General features: G+C 37.0%; 1 protein-coding gene across 2 annotated transcripts in view; it reads left to right on the top strand.

Moving 5' to 3' along the window:
* Nucleotides 1-14,458, top strand: part of LOC311289551 (uncharacterized protein) — a 60,865-nt gene extending 46,407 nt beyond the window's left edge. For both annotated transcript variants that reach the window (XM_084407650.1, XM_084407649.1), the window contains exons 2-3: nucleotides 4,741-5,332; nucleotides 12,253-14,458. In XM_084407650.1, coding sequence (XP_084263776.1) covers nucleotides 4,813-5,332; nucleotides 12,253-13,904 — 2,172 coding nt within the window. In that variant the 5' untranslated portion in view covers nucleotides 4,741-4,812 and the 3' untranslated portion in view covers nucleotides 13,905-14,458. The remainder of the gene's footprint in view (nucleotides 1-4,740; nucleotides 5,333-12,252) is intronic.
* Nucleotides 14,459-14,596: the final 138 nt, after the last annotated feature.

The following is a 14,596-nucleotide window of genomic DNA, read 5'->3' as shown; positions in this document are numbered from 1 at the left end:
ATTTCTCCGCTCTCTGTCCGAATCTTATGAATGGTTCTTGATGCTTGGGACTGCTTAAGCTGTCGAGCTAGCTGTTTATGAGGTTTTTCACCTAGTTCGAAATGGCGTTGTTTAATCTGATTTAGCGGTTTAGTGATTTTTTTTTAGCAAGAATAGAGTTATATTCACTCCTTAATGCTACAATTCTTTTTAAAGTAGTTGAACAATAATTAAGTTTGTAACATTTCTCTAATTCAGTAACTAGGTTGTCTATTTCATTTAATCTCTTTTTATCTTCTTTGTTTTTCCTTATTTGAAATGAGATTACATCGCCCCTAACAACTGCTTTCATTGAGTCCCATAGTACTGAGTCTGTCACATTACCAATATCATTTTCAGAAAGAAAGTACCCAATTTTTTTCTATTATGTAATCACAAAATGTAGTATCATTCAGTAAGGAGTTATCAAATCTCCAATTATAGGTCCCTTTTTCTGACTTTAAATTTAGATCCAATGTTAATGGGGCATGATCTGATATTAATCTGTTATGGTATTGAGTGGATTTTACCATTTTTAACAGATTGGAATCTATAATAAAGAAATCAATTCTGGAATAGGATTTATGCACTGATGAATAAAAAGAATATTCTCGAGCTGATGGGTTTAAACATCGCCATATGTCTACCATGTTGAGATTTTTTAAATAACTATGTAAAGTAGCTGCAGATTAACTTTTTGTGGTACGACTAGGTTGTGCATCCTTAACTGGGTCAATAGCCGCTTTCCGACCAAGTAGTTACAGGAACTTAGTTCTAGGAACTGTCCACTTCTAAACAGTTCTAAGAACTACTCTCGCCCAAACTCAGTTTTGCTGTTTGCGTTCGCACTGGCCAAGTGGCGATAGGAACTGGTAGGAGGGGTAAGGGAGTGACGCAAGCACGGTGACTTTTATTTTGACGGCGCGACAGACCTTTATTTTGGCGGCGCTGAGAACGCCAGAGCAAACAATGCTCGCATTCTCTGTGTTTATTAGTTAGCGATCTGTCTAACAGTACTGTTTAACGTGTTATTAGATAGAACTGTTATAGAAAGTAGAATTTAAAAAAATTATTAGCCTATGCTGTGTGGTTGATGTCCAGTGTTGCTAGCTGGGCAGATAAACATAATCATGTTTGGCTTGGTCCCCTCAAAGTTGCGTTGGATTTTCTCTTCAGCATAAAGGTTTAGAGACCCATCTATCACTGTTTTCCATGTTTGTATAGTTAGTTTATGGAGTAAATATAGGCTATAATCTGTGTGTTTACATTCTACCTGTTTTAAAAATGGCGGGTGCTGGTGTTCCGCATGCGTTCGGTCAATCAGCGTACACTAACGTCACGGGTAGTTCCTATAGTGCTGGTTTAGACCCTACTCTGAAGTAGGAGCTAAATTAGTTCCTCCAAATGGAGTTCCTAGAACTAAAATCGTTCCTAGTTCCTGCGGTGCGAACACGCCGACATCCGGGTACTTTAGCCAATAGTTCTAGGAACTGTGAAAAGGTTCCTCCGGTCGGAAAGCGGCTAATGTCTTGATTACTAGGAGGGGTTGCACCTGCAGTAGCGCCAATTCGCCTCGGCTCCGTAGCATTTCCTGCGGCCTTGCCCTGGTCATCGGTCTCTTAATTTTGTTTGTCGTTTTTTTTCTGAAGTTTTGGCATTGCTGTGGGTTCTAGTTGATTGTTGACTCAATATTGAACAAGTTTAAGGATCAAAGGTCTAATTACAGATATTGTTCGTTAAATTATTGGAGGATTCGCGGAGCTTTAGACACGAGCAGCTTTCTCCATGCAAACCGGAACCGGAAGTCCATATTATATTATATTATATGTAAAACGCATCGTGCAGCCCAAACCGTAAGTGCTGGAGACTTGAAACTTTGCCAGATGATAGTACAAAAATCGAGGTGAGGTTGAGAGAGTATGACCCCGATTGGCCCATAGGTGGCGCTATAGCAATCAAAAGCGCAAAACTGCTCATAACTCCTAGGGCCCTATTTTAACGATCTGAAACGCAAGTGTCAAAGCGCAAGTAACTTTGTGGGCGGGTCTTGGCGCTGTTGCTATTTTCCCGGTGGGATAAATGACTCTTGCGCCAGGCGCAAATCTAAAATGGGTTGGTCTGAAGTAGCTTCATTATTCATAGGTGTGGTTTGGGCGTAACGTGAAATAAACCAATCAGAGCATCATCTCACATTCCCTTTAAGAGCAGACGCGCTTGTTCTAAAGCGGATTCCTATTATAACGGCGGATTTGCCAGGCGCACGCCAGGAGCGGTTCACAGCCAAGGAGAGCAACGCTCTCGTCAGGGACGTTGGGGATGGAGAAACCCACCCAAATTAACTTCGGTTAAAAAGGCGTATGATAATTTGGGTAAATGTGTAAGCTAGATGTATGCTTTTATAATAAATTGTCTATCTATCTATCTATCTATCTATCTATCTATCTATCGTAATAATGTATGATTTTCAAAAATGAAAACTGCTGCTTCTGTGTAGATGAGAGAATCAAAGTGTATGCGCGTTGTGCACACGCTACATTGATTATGGCCAAGCATGCGCCCTTAAAATAGCATCTGAATAACATGCGCAACGCGCCACTGACTTTAAACTATTTTTTCCTGGTTAGTGGCGCAATTGTTTTCTAAACCTGCAAAATAGCATGAAGGAACGTTTGCGCCGGAACACGCCTCCTTTTTTGCGCTGAACGCAGGGAGCGCAAGTTCATTCCCTAGTTTAGCGACGTGCTTCTGTGGAGGGAAAAGCGCGCTTTGCGCGGGTGCAAAATAGGAATGATACATGCGTCGGTGAACAAAGTCAATTGCGCTGGGTGCAAGATAGGGCCCCTAGACCGTATGTCATAGACTCAAGTGTCTTATATCATTGGAAAGCTGGACTCCTAAAGAACAAATATCTCTGTATATCTCTTTCATTTCCGGTATGCAAATTTTCCCGCCATTTAGAATTTTTTCAAAAATCTACTTTTCCGAACTAGTCCTAGGTTTTTCGCCGGTTCGGAACCAAACCAGTGCAGAAATGTTCTCTGGAGTCTGAATATCAATAATTATTGAAAAATATTTCGATTCATGGTCGCTAGGGGACGCAAAATGAACGTTGTGGGAGGAGCCTATTTTACTAAAATGGCTATAACTCGAGAAGTAAACCTGGTACACGTGTATGAATTCAATTTGGAGTCACAGTAAAAAAAATCGCGACGATTGAACACTAGGTGGCGCTATAACAGGAAAAAAACATGAAAAAGGCTATAACCACCTGACCGTTAGTCCGATTGACTTGAAAATTGGTATGCAGTGTCTTGGTCCAAGGTGCCATGTATGTCTTTGAGGACATTGGCGTATCTCGAAAAACATGGCCGCCATTCGCCAATGAAGTTGAGCACCTATTAGACAAGGTTAACGGAGGCCGATCGGAACGAAACTCGATGGGCGTGTTCAACTCATGACCCTAGAGGTCTGTAAGAATTTTGAAAGAAATTGGCCACTAGTTGGCGCTAATGAGTTTTATGGCTCTGTAATCACGTGGTGTTACACACATCCACACAATATGCATATCATTTGATAGATCTCCTCATCCTGAACAACTTTGCCTCAAGAACCACTGATGTCAATCAAACCGTTCATTAAATATTTGCGAAAACATGTTAAAAACCTACTTTTGCGAATGAGTCCTAGGTTTTTCGCCCGATCGGAACCAGACCAGTCTAGGACAATTCTCTGGACTCTCTAGATCAATAATTATCAAAAAAAAGTTGAACTTTTGCATGTGGATGGCTGTAATAGGGTCATTTATAAAATGGGCGTGGCAAAATACACTAAAAAGCCTATAAATCCTAAATGAAAATTCAGAACTTCACAAAAATTGGTGAGCATATGTGACATAACATCATTAACAAGCATGCAAATGGAGATCAGACGATAGGTGGCGCTATAACTGTTAAAAAGCTCTAAAACCATATATTTCCTATGGTAAATTGCGTGTAAATTGTCTTTTCCATCTATTATGTCAGTGGTTACATGCTTGTTAAATAAAACTTAATAACTTTTGATGCTCTTGTGCTTAAAGGCCTTAACTACTTGAACCCCGATAAATGCTGCTTGCAGCTTTAATTGACTTTATTTCTGTAGGCGCACAGGAATTTCACTGGAAGTCAACTTTATGGGAATTTATCATATTAGGCTGTATATTTCATTTTATTTAGATTCAATATGCATAATAATAGTAGCTAATAATAATAATAAATGAAGACACGATCGTGAATGGATTTAAAATGCTGTGAGATGGGATGGATAAGTGCTTTCACGTAGGCCTATAATATTTTATGTTGTTACATATTCTTTTATCATTTATTGATAATAACAAACTTCATTCTAATGCTGCCATGGTCAACATCGCACGCAATACAAAAGGCTATAATATAGGTTAATTTAATGATTTCTTAATTCCACCCTTATTTTAAAATAAATATGAATATAGGCCTATCCGTTTATGATAATTCCAGGTTGCTATGGTCACACAGGTTGTTTACACATTTAACTCGTGGCCATGAGAAAAATATATCGTTCCCTCAACATTTGAACTTATTTACATCTTGCATATTATCACGTTCCCATGAGTTAATATGCCGTGGACACATTTCACTGGTCAGTGTAGAAATGTCTTAGTCTGGACGTGTTTTTCTTACTGTTAATTATTCTCCTCTTAAACAGGACAGAGTGTCCAAACACACAGAAAAACTCCTGGTGAAGCGACTGAGATCCACGTGACACACTATTATAAAGATGGCGTTTATTAAAGAGGAGAGTGAAGACATTAAGATTGAAGAAACATTCAGAGTCAAACATGAAGATACTGAGACACAAACCAAGATGGCGTTTATTAAAGAGGAGAGTGAAGATTTGAGGGTTGAAGAAACATTCAGTGTCAAACATGGAGATACTGAGACACAAACAAAGATGGCGTTAATTAAAGAGGAGAGTGAAGACGTGAGGATTGAAGAAACATTCAGAGTCAAACATGAAGATACTGAGACACAAACAAAGATGGCGTTTATTAAAGAGGAGAGTGAAGGCGTGAGGATTGAAGAAACATTCAGAGTCAAACATGAAGATACTGAGACACAAACAAAGATGGCGTTTATTAAAGAGGAGAGTGAAGGCGTGAGGATTGAAGAAACATTCAGTGTCAAACATGAAGAAACTGAGGAACAAACAAAGATGGCGTTTATTAAAGAGGAGAGTGAAGACGTGAAATTTGAAGAAACATTCAGTGTCAAACATGAAGAAACTGAGGAACAAACAGGTTGGTGTCATTCTTCAAGTCTTTTTTCAGTTGACTTAGATTTGAAAAGCTTGGCTGTGTTTGATCAAATTGAATGTAGCAGTTATGGCATGCTGTTATCCCAGGTGAAAAAAAAGTTCACTAAAATACATTTTATTTAAGTGCACTTAGTACACTTCCATAATGTACTTAAAGTGCTCTATTTCCGCGCACTTATTTTGTACTTAATATACTAAAAGCTTATCTTTAGTACTTCTTAAGATAAACTTAAGATCATCTTAGTGTACTCAACTGTGCTATTTTGAGACACACTGAAGATGAACTAAAGTGTATTTTTAATATACTATTTCAGCTTTTTAAAAAAGTATTTTGTTGCCACTTTTAGTAATACTGAAACCATCTTTAATGCATTTTAAATACAATAATAAATTATTTAAAATATAATAATAATAATATATAATTAATATATACAAATTATACTTATAATGTATTCCTAGGTTAAAAAAGTGCACTAAAATACATTTTATTTAAGTACACTTCCTTAATTTACTTAAAGTGCTCCATTTTCGCACACTAATTTTGTACTTAATATACTAAAAGTTTTTCTTTAGTACTTCTTAAGATAAACTTAAGATCTTAGCCCAGGTGAAAAGGAAATATATTTAAATTATGCTTATTTTGATATATTTTATGTATTTTAAGTGTACTGTATTAAGTATGAATTAAATGTGTTATTTTGAGACAACTTCAAATATACTTAGTATACTTTTATATGTATTTAAGTTCAATTTTAAGGTAATAGTGATATATTTTAATATACTTAATTGTGTTAAAATGGAACTATTTTAAGTACATTTAGTGTAATTTAATAGCACTTCTTTAAATTGTATTTTTAATACACTTTAAATGTTTTAGAACTACACAGCTGAAGTATATTTTTAGCTTCACATTAATATGTTCCCAGTATATTTTAAATATAATATCAGCTTATTAATAATGTATTAGAACACTATAAGAGCCACTATTAGTATAATAAAAATACATTTTTATAAAACCATTCAGTATGAAAATAATATATTTTAATGTATTACAAATACAGTGAAAAATTATCATTCAGTAAAACACACAGTAAAAAATATTTGTATAAAACACACACACACACACACACACACACACACACACACACACACACACACACACACACACACACACACACTTTGAAAGCTAGTTTAATGTACTACACCCAGTGTACATCAGTACAGCAGCATGTAAAGTGTAAAAAAAAAATACAGTAACAAAATACAGTGATCTGCCAGAAGTATTATAAACAACAACAAAAAAACTAACTTAAGTCAATAAACCTAACTACAGTCAATAAAGTGCAGTCATTAATAGCTGCAAACAGTTACAGTACTGTTACAACTCAAACCATCTTCATCCTTCAAGTAAATTGGAGTGATTGGTCTTTGAGTTTGCCTCATTGTTGCATTTCCGGACATTTCAGACATGTTGGAAATTGTTTGATCACAGTGTCTGTGAAAGGGGAAAAAGAGGAGTTTATTTTTATATTAAAGCAAAATTAACCTCTGTTAAAAAAGTAACTGTTCCCTTTCAAAAGGGAACTTGCACTGCTTCGATGATGCTATTGGGGAACGATGTTCTCTATGCGCCTCTTTAATACTTCTGAGTCGCACTAGTAGTGTCACAGGCTGTGGCCAGTTAAATTCTATTGCCGTGATTGTACAGCTTTTCAAACACCGGTTCACATGGAGGGTGTTCCCCATAGCGTCATCGATGCAGTGTCTCATTCCCTGTTCTCAGGGAACAGAGGTTGTAACCTAGACGTTTTTTATTACAACACAGTATGATGTTTTGACATTTCCCTATGTTGCACATACAAGGTGAAAAAGACGTACTGTTAAATGTATTATAAATGCATTATAAATGCATTAAAGTACATTTGTTTTGTACTAAAAACATACTTGAGTACATATTGAATACATTTAATAGTAAGTCTTTTTCACCTGGTAAAAATGGAATTCTTTAACATGGCATGTAATGCTTAGTTCATATATTTTAACAGTAGACATTCAATATAAAATGTTAATGTAATTCAGAAAAGGAGTTAATAAAATATCTCTTGAACAACTGTGAAGTCTACATGGAACTGTATCACAGCAAAAAAGGGCAATTTAACTGTTTAACTGAAAAAGTATACCCAGCCAACAAGTATAATAATTATAATGCACAACAAATGCTAATCTTTATTTTTCGCATTAATGTTTTAGCCCCCTAATGTCAGCCCCCTTTGACTTTGAGAGTAAAAAAAAATAAAAAGTGCTGTACAGAAACACATACACTCTTCACCTCTGTTAAAAAGATTTAAGGAAATTAGAAGTAGTGCAAAATATGGTAAGCCAGGACAAGTGACTTGCAGCTGTCCCAAAAAACAATTAAATAAACAGATTTTTACATGAATGAGCACAAATTAGACTAGGAAACTAGGAAAATATGTTGGGAATTTTTTTTTTGCAAAAAACTAAACAGTGAGCTATTTATTTATGCAAACAGCAACTAAAACTTACCAGTAACTTCTGATAGCAGTATCTTCATCTCTTCGAGTCTGATTCGACTTTGACTTGAAAAGCTTGGCTCTGATTGGTCAAATTGAATGTAGCTAAACTGAAAAAGATGTGCTGTTACACCGAGTCAAAAATACGACTGGCAAAGTAAATGTAATACAAATCTTACCTAGAAACATAATGAGGTTCCAAATGTCACACGTCATGCAAACTTGAAGATGGGGAAAAAATAAAAACAACACTAACAGTTACGTTTTCTATTAACGTTAGATAAAAAAAAAAAATCTAAATGCTGTCATGATCACTCAACCTTAAGTAATTGCAAAACATTTAAGAATTCCGTTAATCTTCAAAAGAAAAACTGAGATATCGTAGGCTAATGAAACCTGAGAGATTTAACTTATGAATCGCGTGGTTTCCTCCAAATCCTCTAAAGAAACACGATCGCTCCAGTTTAAATTTAGACTTAATCTAAATTATTAGAAATCTAATCACATTCAAGGAACGCACAGCAAGCTCTGAGTGAGGTGTGAGCTCATTATTATCACAAGAACCATTCACAGCCGTTCAACGGCTCTGGAACCAATCAGGATTAGTCACGTGTGTTATTCGTATTTTTCAAATTTAAACAAGTACAACATATTTTTGGACAACATTTAAACATCTTTGGAAAATGTATCTATGATGCATTTAAAATAATATGATGTTGATATCCTTGTGGGAATTTCAGTAGTAAAAACATATAATGTAATGGACAACAGCCTAGCCCTTTACAAGTATAGCCTACAAACAAGTAAAAGTGAACAACATTAATTTTAAGTGCTTATTGCAATGCTTAATAATAGTTGACAAATGTTTATAATACATTAGAAGTTGGTACATTATACAAAAATCTAAAATATTACAATCATAAAATCATAAATATTACAAATATATTGCAGTAGGCCTAAGTGTTTAAAGTACTTTAAACACACTAAAAGCTTAATCATTTTGCTATGTTCTTACACAAGTTACACAAATGTACTTTAAGTAAGAGCAACATAAGTATGTTTTCTTTAAATACACTAAAACTTCACACAAATGGTATGATTGTTTATATTTCTTAAAAATTTAACTAAGCGTATATTTATTACCAATGTACTTATTGTGCACTTTTTAGAAATATATTAAAAGTATGCTTGTGCTTAGCATATTTCTTAAAAGTATAATTAAGCATATATGTATTACCAATGTACCTTTAGTGCATTTGTTAGAAATATATTAAAATTATGCTTGTGTTTAGCATATTTATTTAAAGTATAATTAAGCATATATTTATTACCAATGTACTTGTAGTACATTTGTCAGAAATATATTAAAAGTATGCTTGTGCTTAGCATATTTCTTAAAAGTATAATTAAGCATATATGTATTACCAATGTACCTTTAGTGCATTTGTTAGAAATATATTAAAATTATGCTTGTGTTTAGCATATTTATTTAAAGTATAATTAAGCATATATTTATTACCAATGTACTTGTAGTACATTTGTCAGAAATATATTAAAATTATGCTTGTGTTTAGCATATTTATTTAAAGTATAATTAAGCATATATTTATTACCAATGTACTTCTAGTATACTTTTTAGAAATATATTAAAATGCAATTTTAAAATCAAAATTAAAATTCGATGTATTTTTAATGCACTTCAAATAAGCATGTTAGTAATACAAGTGTATTATAAACATACTATTTGTATTTCAAGTATATTTTTAATACATTTAATACTACGTCTTTTTCACCTGGGATGCTTTCTGTCAGAAATTTGAAGTATAGATATTAAATACAAATCTTGTCGGCGCTTGGAGACTCTTGACTTTTCTTGGTTCAGACTTTTTCTCAGGACGGGTATCAGGGTAGCAAGCATGTGAAACGTTACGCATGCAAAAGAGAACGTCTGCGCACATACGGAAAAATGTATTTTAAAAGCAAAATTAGTTTTTGTATGCTCAAAATATTTTCTTTTGCGAGATTTGCCAGACAAACATTTCTCTGCAAAACTCATTTAACACGTGTGCGAAATACCATTTTGCGCACTCAAAATATGATCTTGCACATGCAGAATTGTGGCAGAAAAATAACAACAGGCAGGCAGCAAATGGTCAAGAGAACGTAATCCAAACAAGGTCAAGAAACAGGTATATCAAACAGACAAACGCTCAGAAATGTAGGCTGTGGCAATACAAGACTTTGCACCGAACCTAGTGTTCTCATGGCTTAAATAGTTTGTGAAATGACTGACAGGTGTGAGCGTGATTAGTTAGGGTATATGAGGATTCTGGGAATTGTAGTCTGTGGTTTAATACTCAGGAAAGGGTGACCTCCGGTGGCCAATGGAAAGATTTTCTGGGGTGGCACTCATGACAGAAACCCCCCGCCCACAACCAATACCCACTACCCACCCCCAGCCAGAGGATGCCTCCTGACGCGAGGGTGCATTCGACGCCAGGGTCTTCCACGGGGTTGAGGGGCAGGTCTCTGAATGAGTCCTATGGAATTATGTGTTAAGTGTGTGTTTGTGGATATCCTCTGCATTGACCCAGGACCTCTCTTCCGTGCCATACCGCTCACAGTCTACGAGATATTGCAGTCATCAAACCTGACGTCTGGAGTCAAGAAGATCTCACACTTGGTATGGCTCCTCGTCATCCACGATTATGGGTAGTGGGCTCTGGATATCGCCCTCTTCCCTCGGGCCCCCGACAGGTTTCAGCAGAGAAACATAAAAAGTGGGAGAAACACATAGGGTTGCACAATTAATCGCATTTCTAATCGCGATTATGTAATCATTCAAAGCCGCAATAAAAAAAAAAATTCCCCAAAAAAGTCCACTTACATTATTCAATGTGCTTAAGAGGTGTGTTTAGAGGATGTTACATTGCGAGAGGCAAATCACGACTACTTCAGAGAACCCAGCACAGTAGAAACTACCAGTGACGTACAGTAAGTGTACACTGAAATAAAAAGTCTCTCGACTCAGAAAGAGAAGTCTCTCGAAACAGACTTTCCTGTCCTCTCAGCCATTATACTATGCTCGTACTCTTCAATTGCACGCGCAAATGAGGTGACGCACGTTGTATATCGCTTCACTGAAGACAGTTTTGAGCATATTCAGCCTAGGGAAGGAAGTGGCTCCAGTCTGGTTGATTGATTGATTGATTTGAAAGCCTGATTGATTCTGTTGGCAGTACGTTCTCAGAAAACTTGTGAGTTCTTGGTTTAAACATTCAGTTTGGCCATTAGACTGTGGGTGGTACCCTGAACTGGGGCTTAAATTTACATTGAGTAAAGAGGCGTGTGGTTTTAATATGAAGAATACCAACTTGCAGGATAATGTCGGTGGTGGTGCTTCGAACATGACTGGTCCCCAGGGGGCATCCATTGAACGCTGCCACTGTCAAGGGAGATTCACAGGGGATTAGTGGGGTATTAGTGGGGTATCTCGCACAGTCGGGCTAGGCCTTCATCAATAAAACTGCCTGCTACCCCAGAGTCAAGAAGGGCCTTGCTAATGATAGCATTTGTGGAAAAGGTTATCTTTACTGGTACTTCCATACATGAGGTAGAATAACTGGGAAGAATGAATGTACTCACCCTGGGAGTATTCTGCTGTGGTAGTCAAGCCAGGCAGTTCGCTCTCAGATATCCTGCTTGGCCACAGTACAGGCACAGATGTTCTCTTATGTGGCGTTCTCGTTCTTCAGTGGATAGGTGCCATACCTCCGACCTGCATCGGTTCAGGGGCATCTTTACGGGGAGTTGCTTGACTGAATGGATGAGAGAGTCGGTCTGGCCTTCTGGAGCAACTGAGATTGTCAATTCAGGTTGCTAGCGCGATGAATTGATCCTGTGTTCTCCCCACATTGCAACAGGCTAATTCAGATTGAACCTCATCATTTAAACCTTTCTGTAAAAGGGGTCATCCACCCACACCATCTGAGCAGTAAGAGTACGAAATGTTAGTGCATACCCTGAAGCAGTGTTTTCCCCCTGTATGAGAGAGAGGAGCTGATCCCCGACACTCTTTCCTCCCTCGGGGTGTTCAAAAACTTCTCATAACTGTTGAATGAATTTTTTCAAGGAGGTGAGACATAAGCCCTGATTAGACCAGACGACAGTTTCCCAATCCAAAGCTTTTCCAGTTAAAGGGGACATATCATGAAAATCTGACTTTTTCTGTGTTTAAGTGCTATAATCAGGTCCCTATGAACAATCTAGAATATGTTGTTGTACTAAATGTTTTAGATGTCTAAATGTTTTTATGTATGTTACTTTGTGCCATTAAACTAGTGTTAACTCGTTTTTGTTTTTACCCTAGACCTGATGGCTCTGAAAGAAGAGAGTCAAGAACTGAAAGAAGAGAGTCAAGAACTGAATGAAATTGAAGAGAAATGTCATGATTTCATGACTAGTGACAAATCCTGTAGTAACTCACAGACTCATAAAACAGAAACTAGAAATCTCCAGATAAGAGTTCACTCTGGAGAGAAGCCTTTGACCTGCCAACAGTGTGGAAAGAATTTCAATCGAAAAGACAGCCTTAAAATCCACTTGAAAATCCACACTGGAGAGAAGCCTTTCACCTGCAAACTGTGTGGGAAGAGTTTCTCACTAAAAGGAAATCTTAAGACTCACATGATAGTTCACACTAGAGAGAAGCCATTCACATGCTCTCAGTGTGGAAAGAGTTTTACACAGAAAAAATCCCTTACAGTCCACATGAGAATTCACACTAGAGAGAAGCCTTTTGCCTGCAAACAGTGTGGGAAGAGTTTTTCACTACAAGGAAATCTTAAAACTCACATGCGAATTCACACTGGAGAGAAGCCTTTCATATGCTCTGAGTGTGGAAATAGTTTTAAACATAAAAGAGACCTTAATGCCCACATGAGAAATCACACTGGGAAGAAGCCTTACACCTGCAAACTGTGTGGGAAGACTTTCTCACTACAAGGAACTCTTAAAACTCACATGCGAATTCACACTGGAGAGAAGCCTTTCATATGCTCTCAGTGTGGACACAGTTTTAAACAGAAAAGAGACCTTAATGCCCACATGAAAGTACACACTGGAGAGAAGCCTTTCACCTGCAAACAGTGTGGGAAGACTTTCACACTAAAAGAAAGTTTTAAGACTCACATGACAATTCACACAGGAGAGAAGCCGTTTGTTTGTGATCAGTGTGGAAAGAGTTTCAGACGTAAAGCACACCTTAATCATCACATGAGGATTCACTCAGGAGAGAAATGTTTTATATGTCATCAGTGCGAAAGGAGTTTCCCAGACATGAATCACCTTGAGAATCATGTAAAAATTCACATCGGAGAGAAGCCTTACATGTGTCATCAGTGTGGACAGAGTTTCACAAACAGAGCAAACCTTGAAGATCACATGAGAATTCACACTGGAGAAAAGCCTTTCACTTGCCCTCAGTGTGGAAAGAGCTTCACGATTAAAGGAGACCTTAATATTCATATGAGAGTTCATACTGGAGAGAAGCCTTACAAGTGTTTTCAGTGTGAGAAGAGTTTCACAGACAGAAATCACCTTAAAAATCATGTAAAGATTCATATCGGAGAGAAGCCTTTCATGTGCCATGACTGTGGAAAGAGTTTCACATACAGAGCACACCTTGAGTATCACTTAAGAGTTCACACTGGAGAAAAGCCTTTCACCTGCCCTCAATGTGGAAGGAGCTTCACAGTTAAAGGAAACCTTAAGCTGCACATGAGAGTTCACACTGGAGAGAAGCCTTACAAGTGTCTTCAGTGTAAAAAGAGTTTCACAATTAAAGGAAACCTTAATATTCACATGAGAGTTCACACTGGAGAGAAGCCTTACAAGTGTCTTCAGTGTGATATGAGTTTCCCATATCACATAAGCCTGAAACATCATTTACAAACTCATTCTGGAAAGAAAATGACGTTTCCTCAGTGTGACGAGGTTGAGAAAAAGGAGGAATTTCAATAATAATCTGCACATTCACTCTGAAGAAAGACAATTCAATTGTGATCAATGCAATAAAAACATACTCACAATTACATATGAAAAGTCATGTAAATGTGAGACCCTGTTTGTGTTCTTTGTTAAAGAGTACGGCAGTAGAAAATGTATTTCTGTTTGAAGTCAAGGTTACTTACACACTGCACCCCTTTTAACAAGGTGAATTAGAAAACTGATGGTTCTTGAAGATGGTTAAATTGACTCTTTCCATAGCTTTCATTCCTCTGTTTCTTTTTCAGTTTCTTTCACTTTGCATTTTACCCATGTGTGTATGAGTGATTAGTGTGTATGTCTTTGTTTAGACTCGTTATGTGTTCATGATTTAGTTAATAAAACTTAAACACACTACATGTGAGTATTTGATTCTGATATACTGTTTGCAAATCAAAGTCACAACAATTCCTGATCTCGCTACATGCTGTAGTAGTCATAGACAGTAAAATAAATGGACACAGCGACCCCATTGGATTCAACAGAGAAAAGTGAAGTCAATTAGAAGCTCTCACTTCCTGATGGCTGAGCGTACTGCGCAGACTCACACTGAGCTTGACGACGTAGATGTGACGTGAGCAACCCGTCTGTATTCTAGTAGCTGTGCCGAGAGAAATCTGAATCATTCCCTTCCGAAACTTGCAGAGACGGAGAGCGTGAGTAGGAGG

Source organism: Rutilus rutilus (assembly GCF_951802725.1).
Source record: "Rutilus rutilus genome assembly, chromosome: 4".
In the NCBI taxonomy this organism is placed as follows: Eukaryota; Metazoa; Chordata; class Actinopteri; order Cypriniformes; family Leuciscidae; genus Rutilus; species Rutilus rutilus.
The sequence above is the reverse complement of the archived record's forward strand: the minus strand, read 5'-3'. Positions and strand labels throughout refer to the sequence as shown.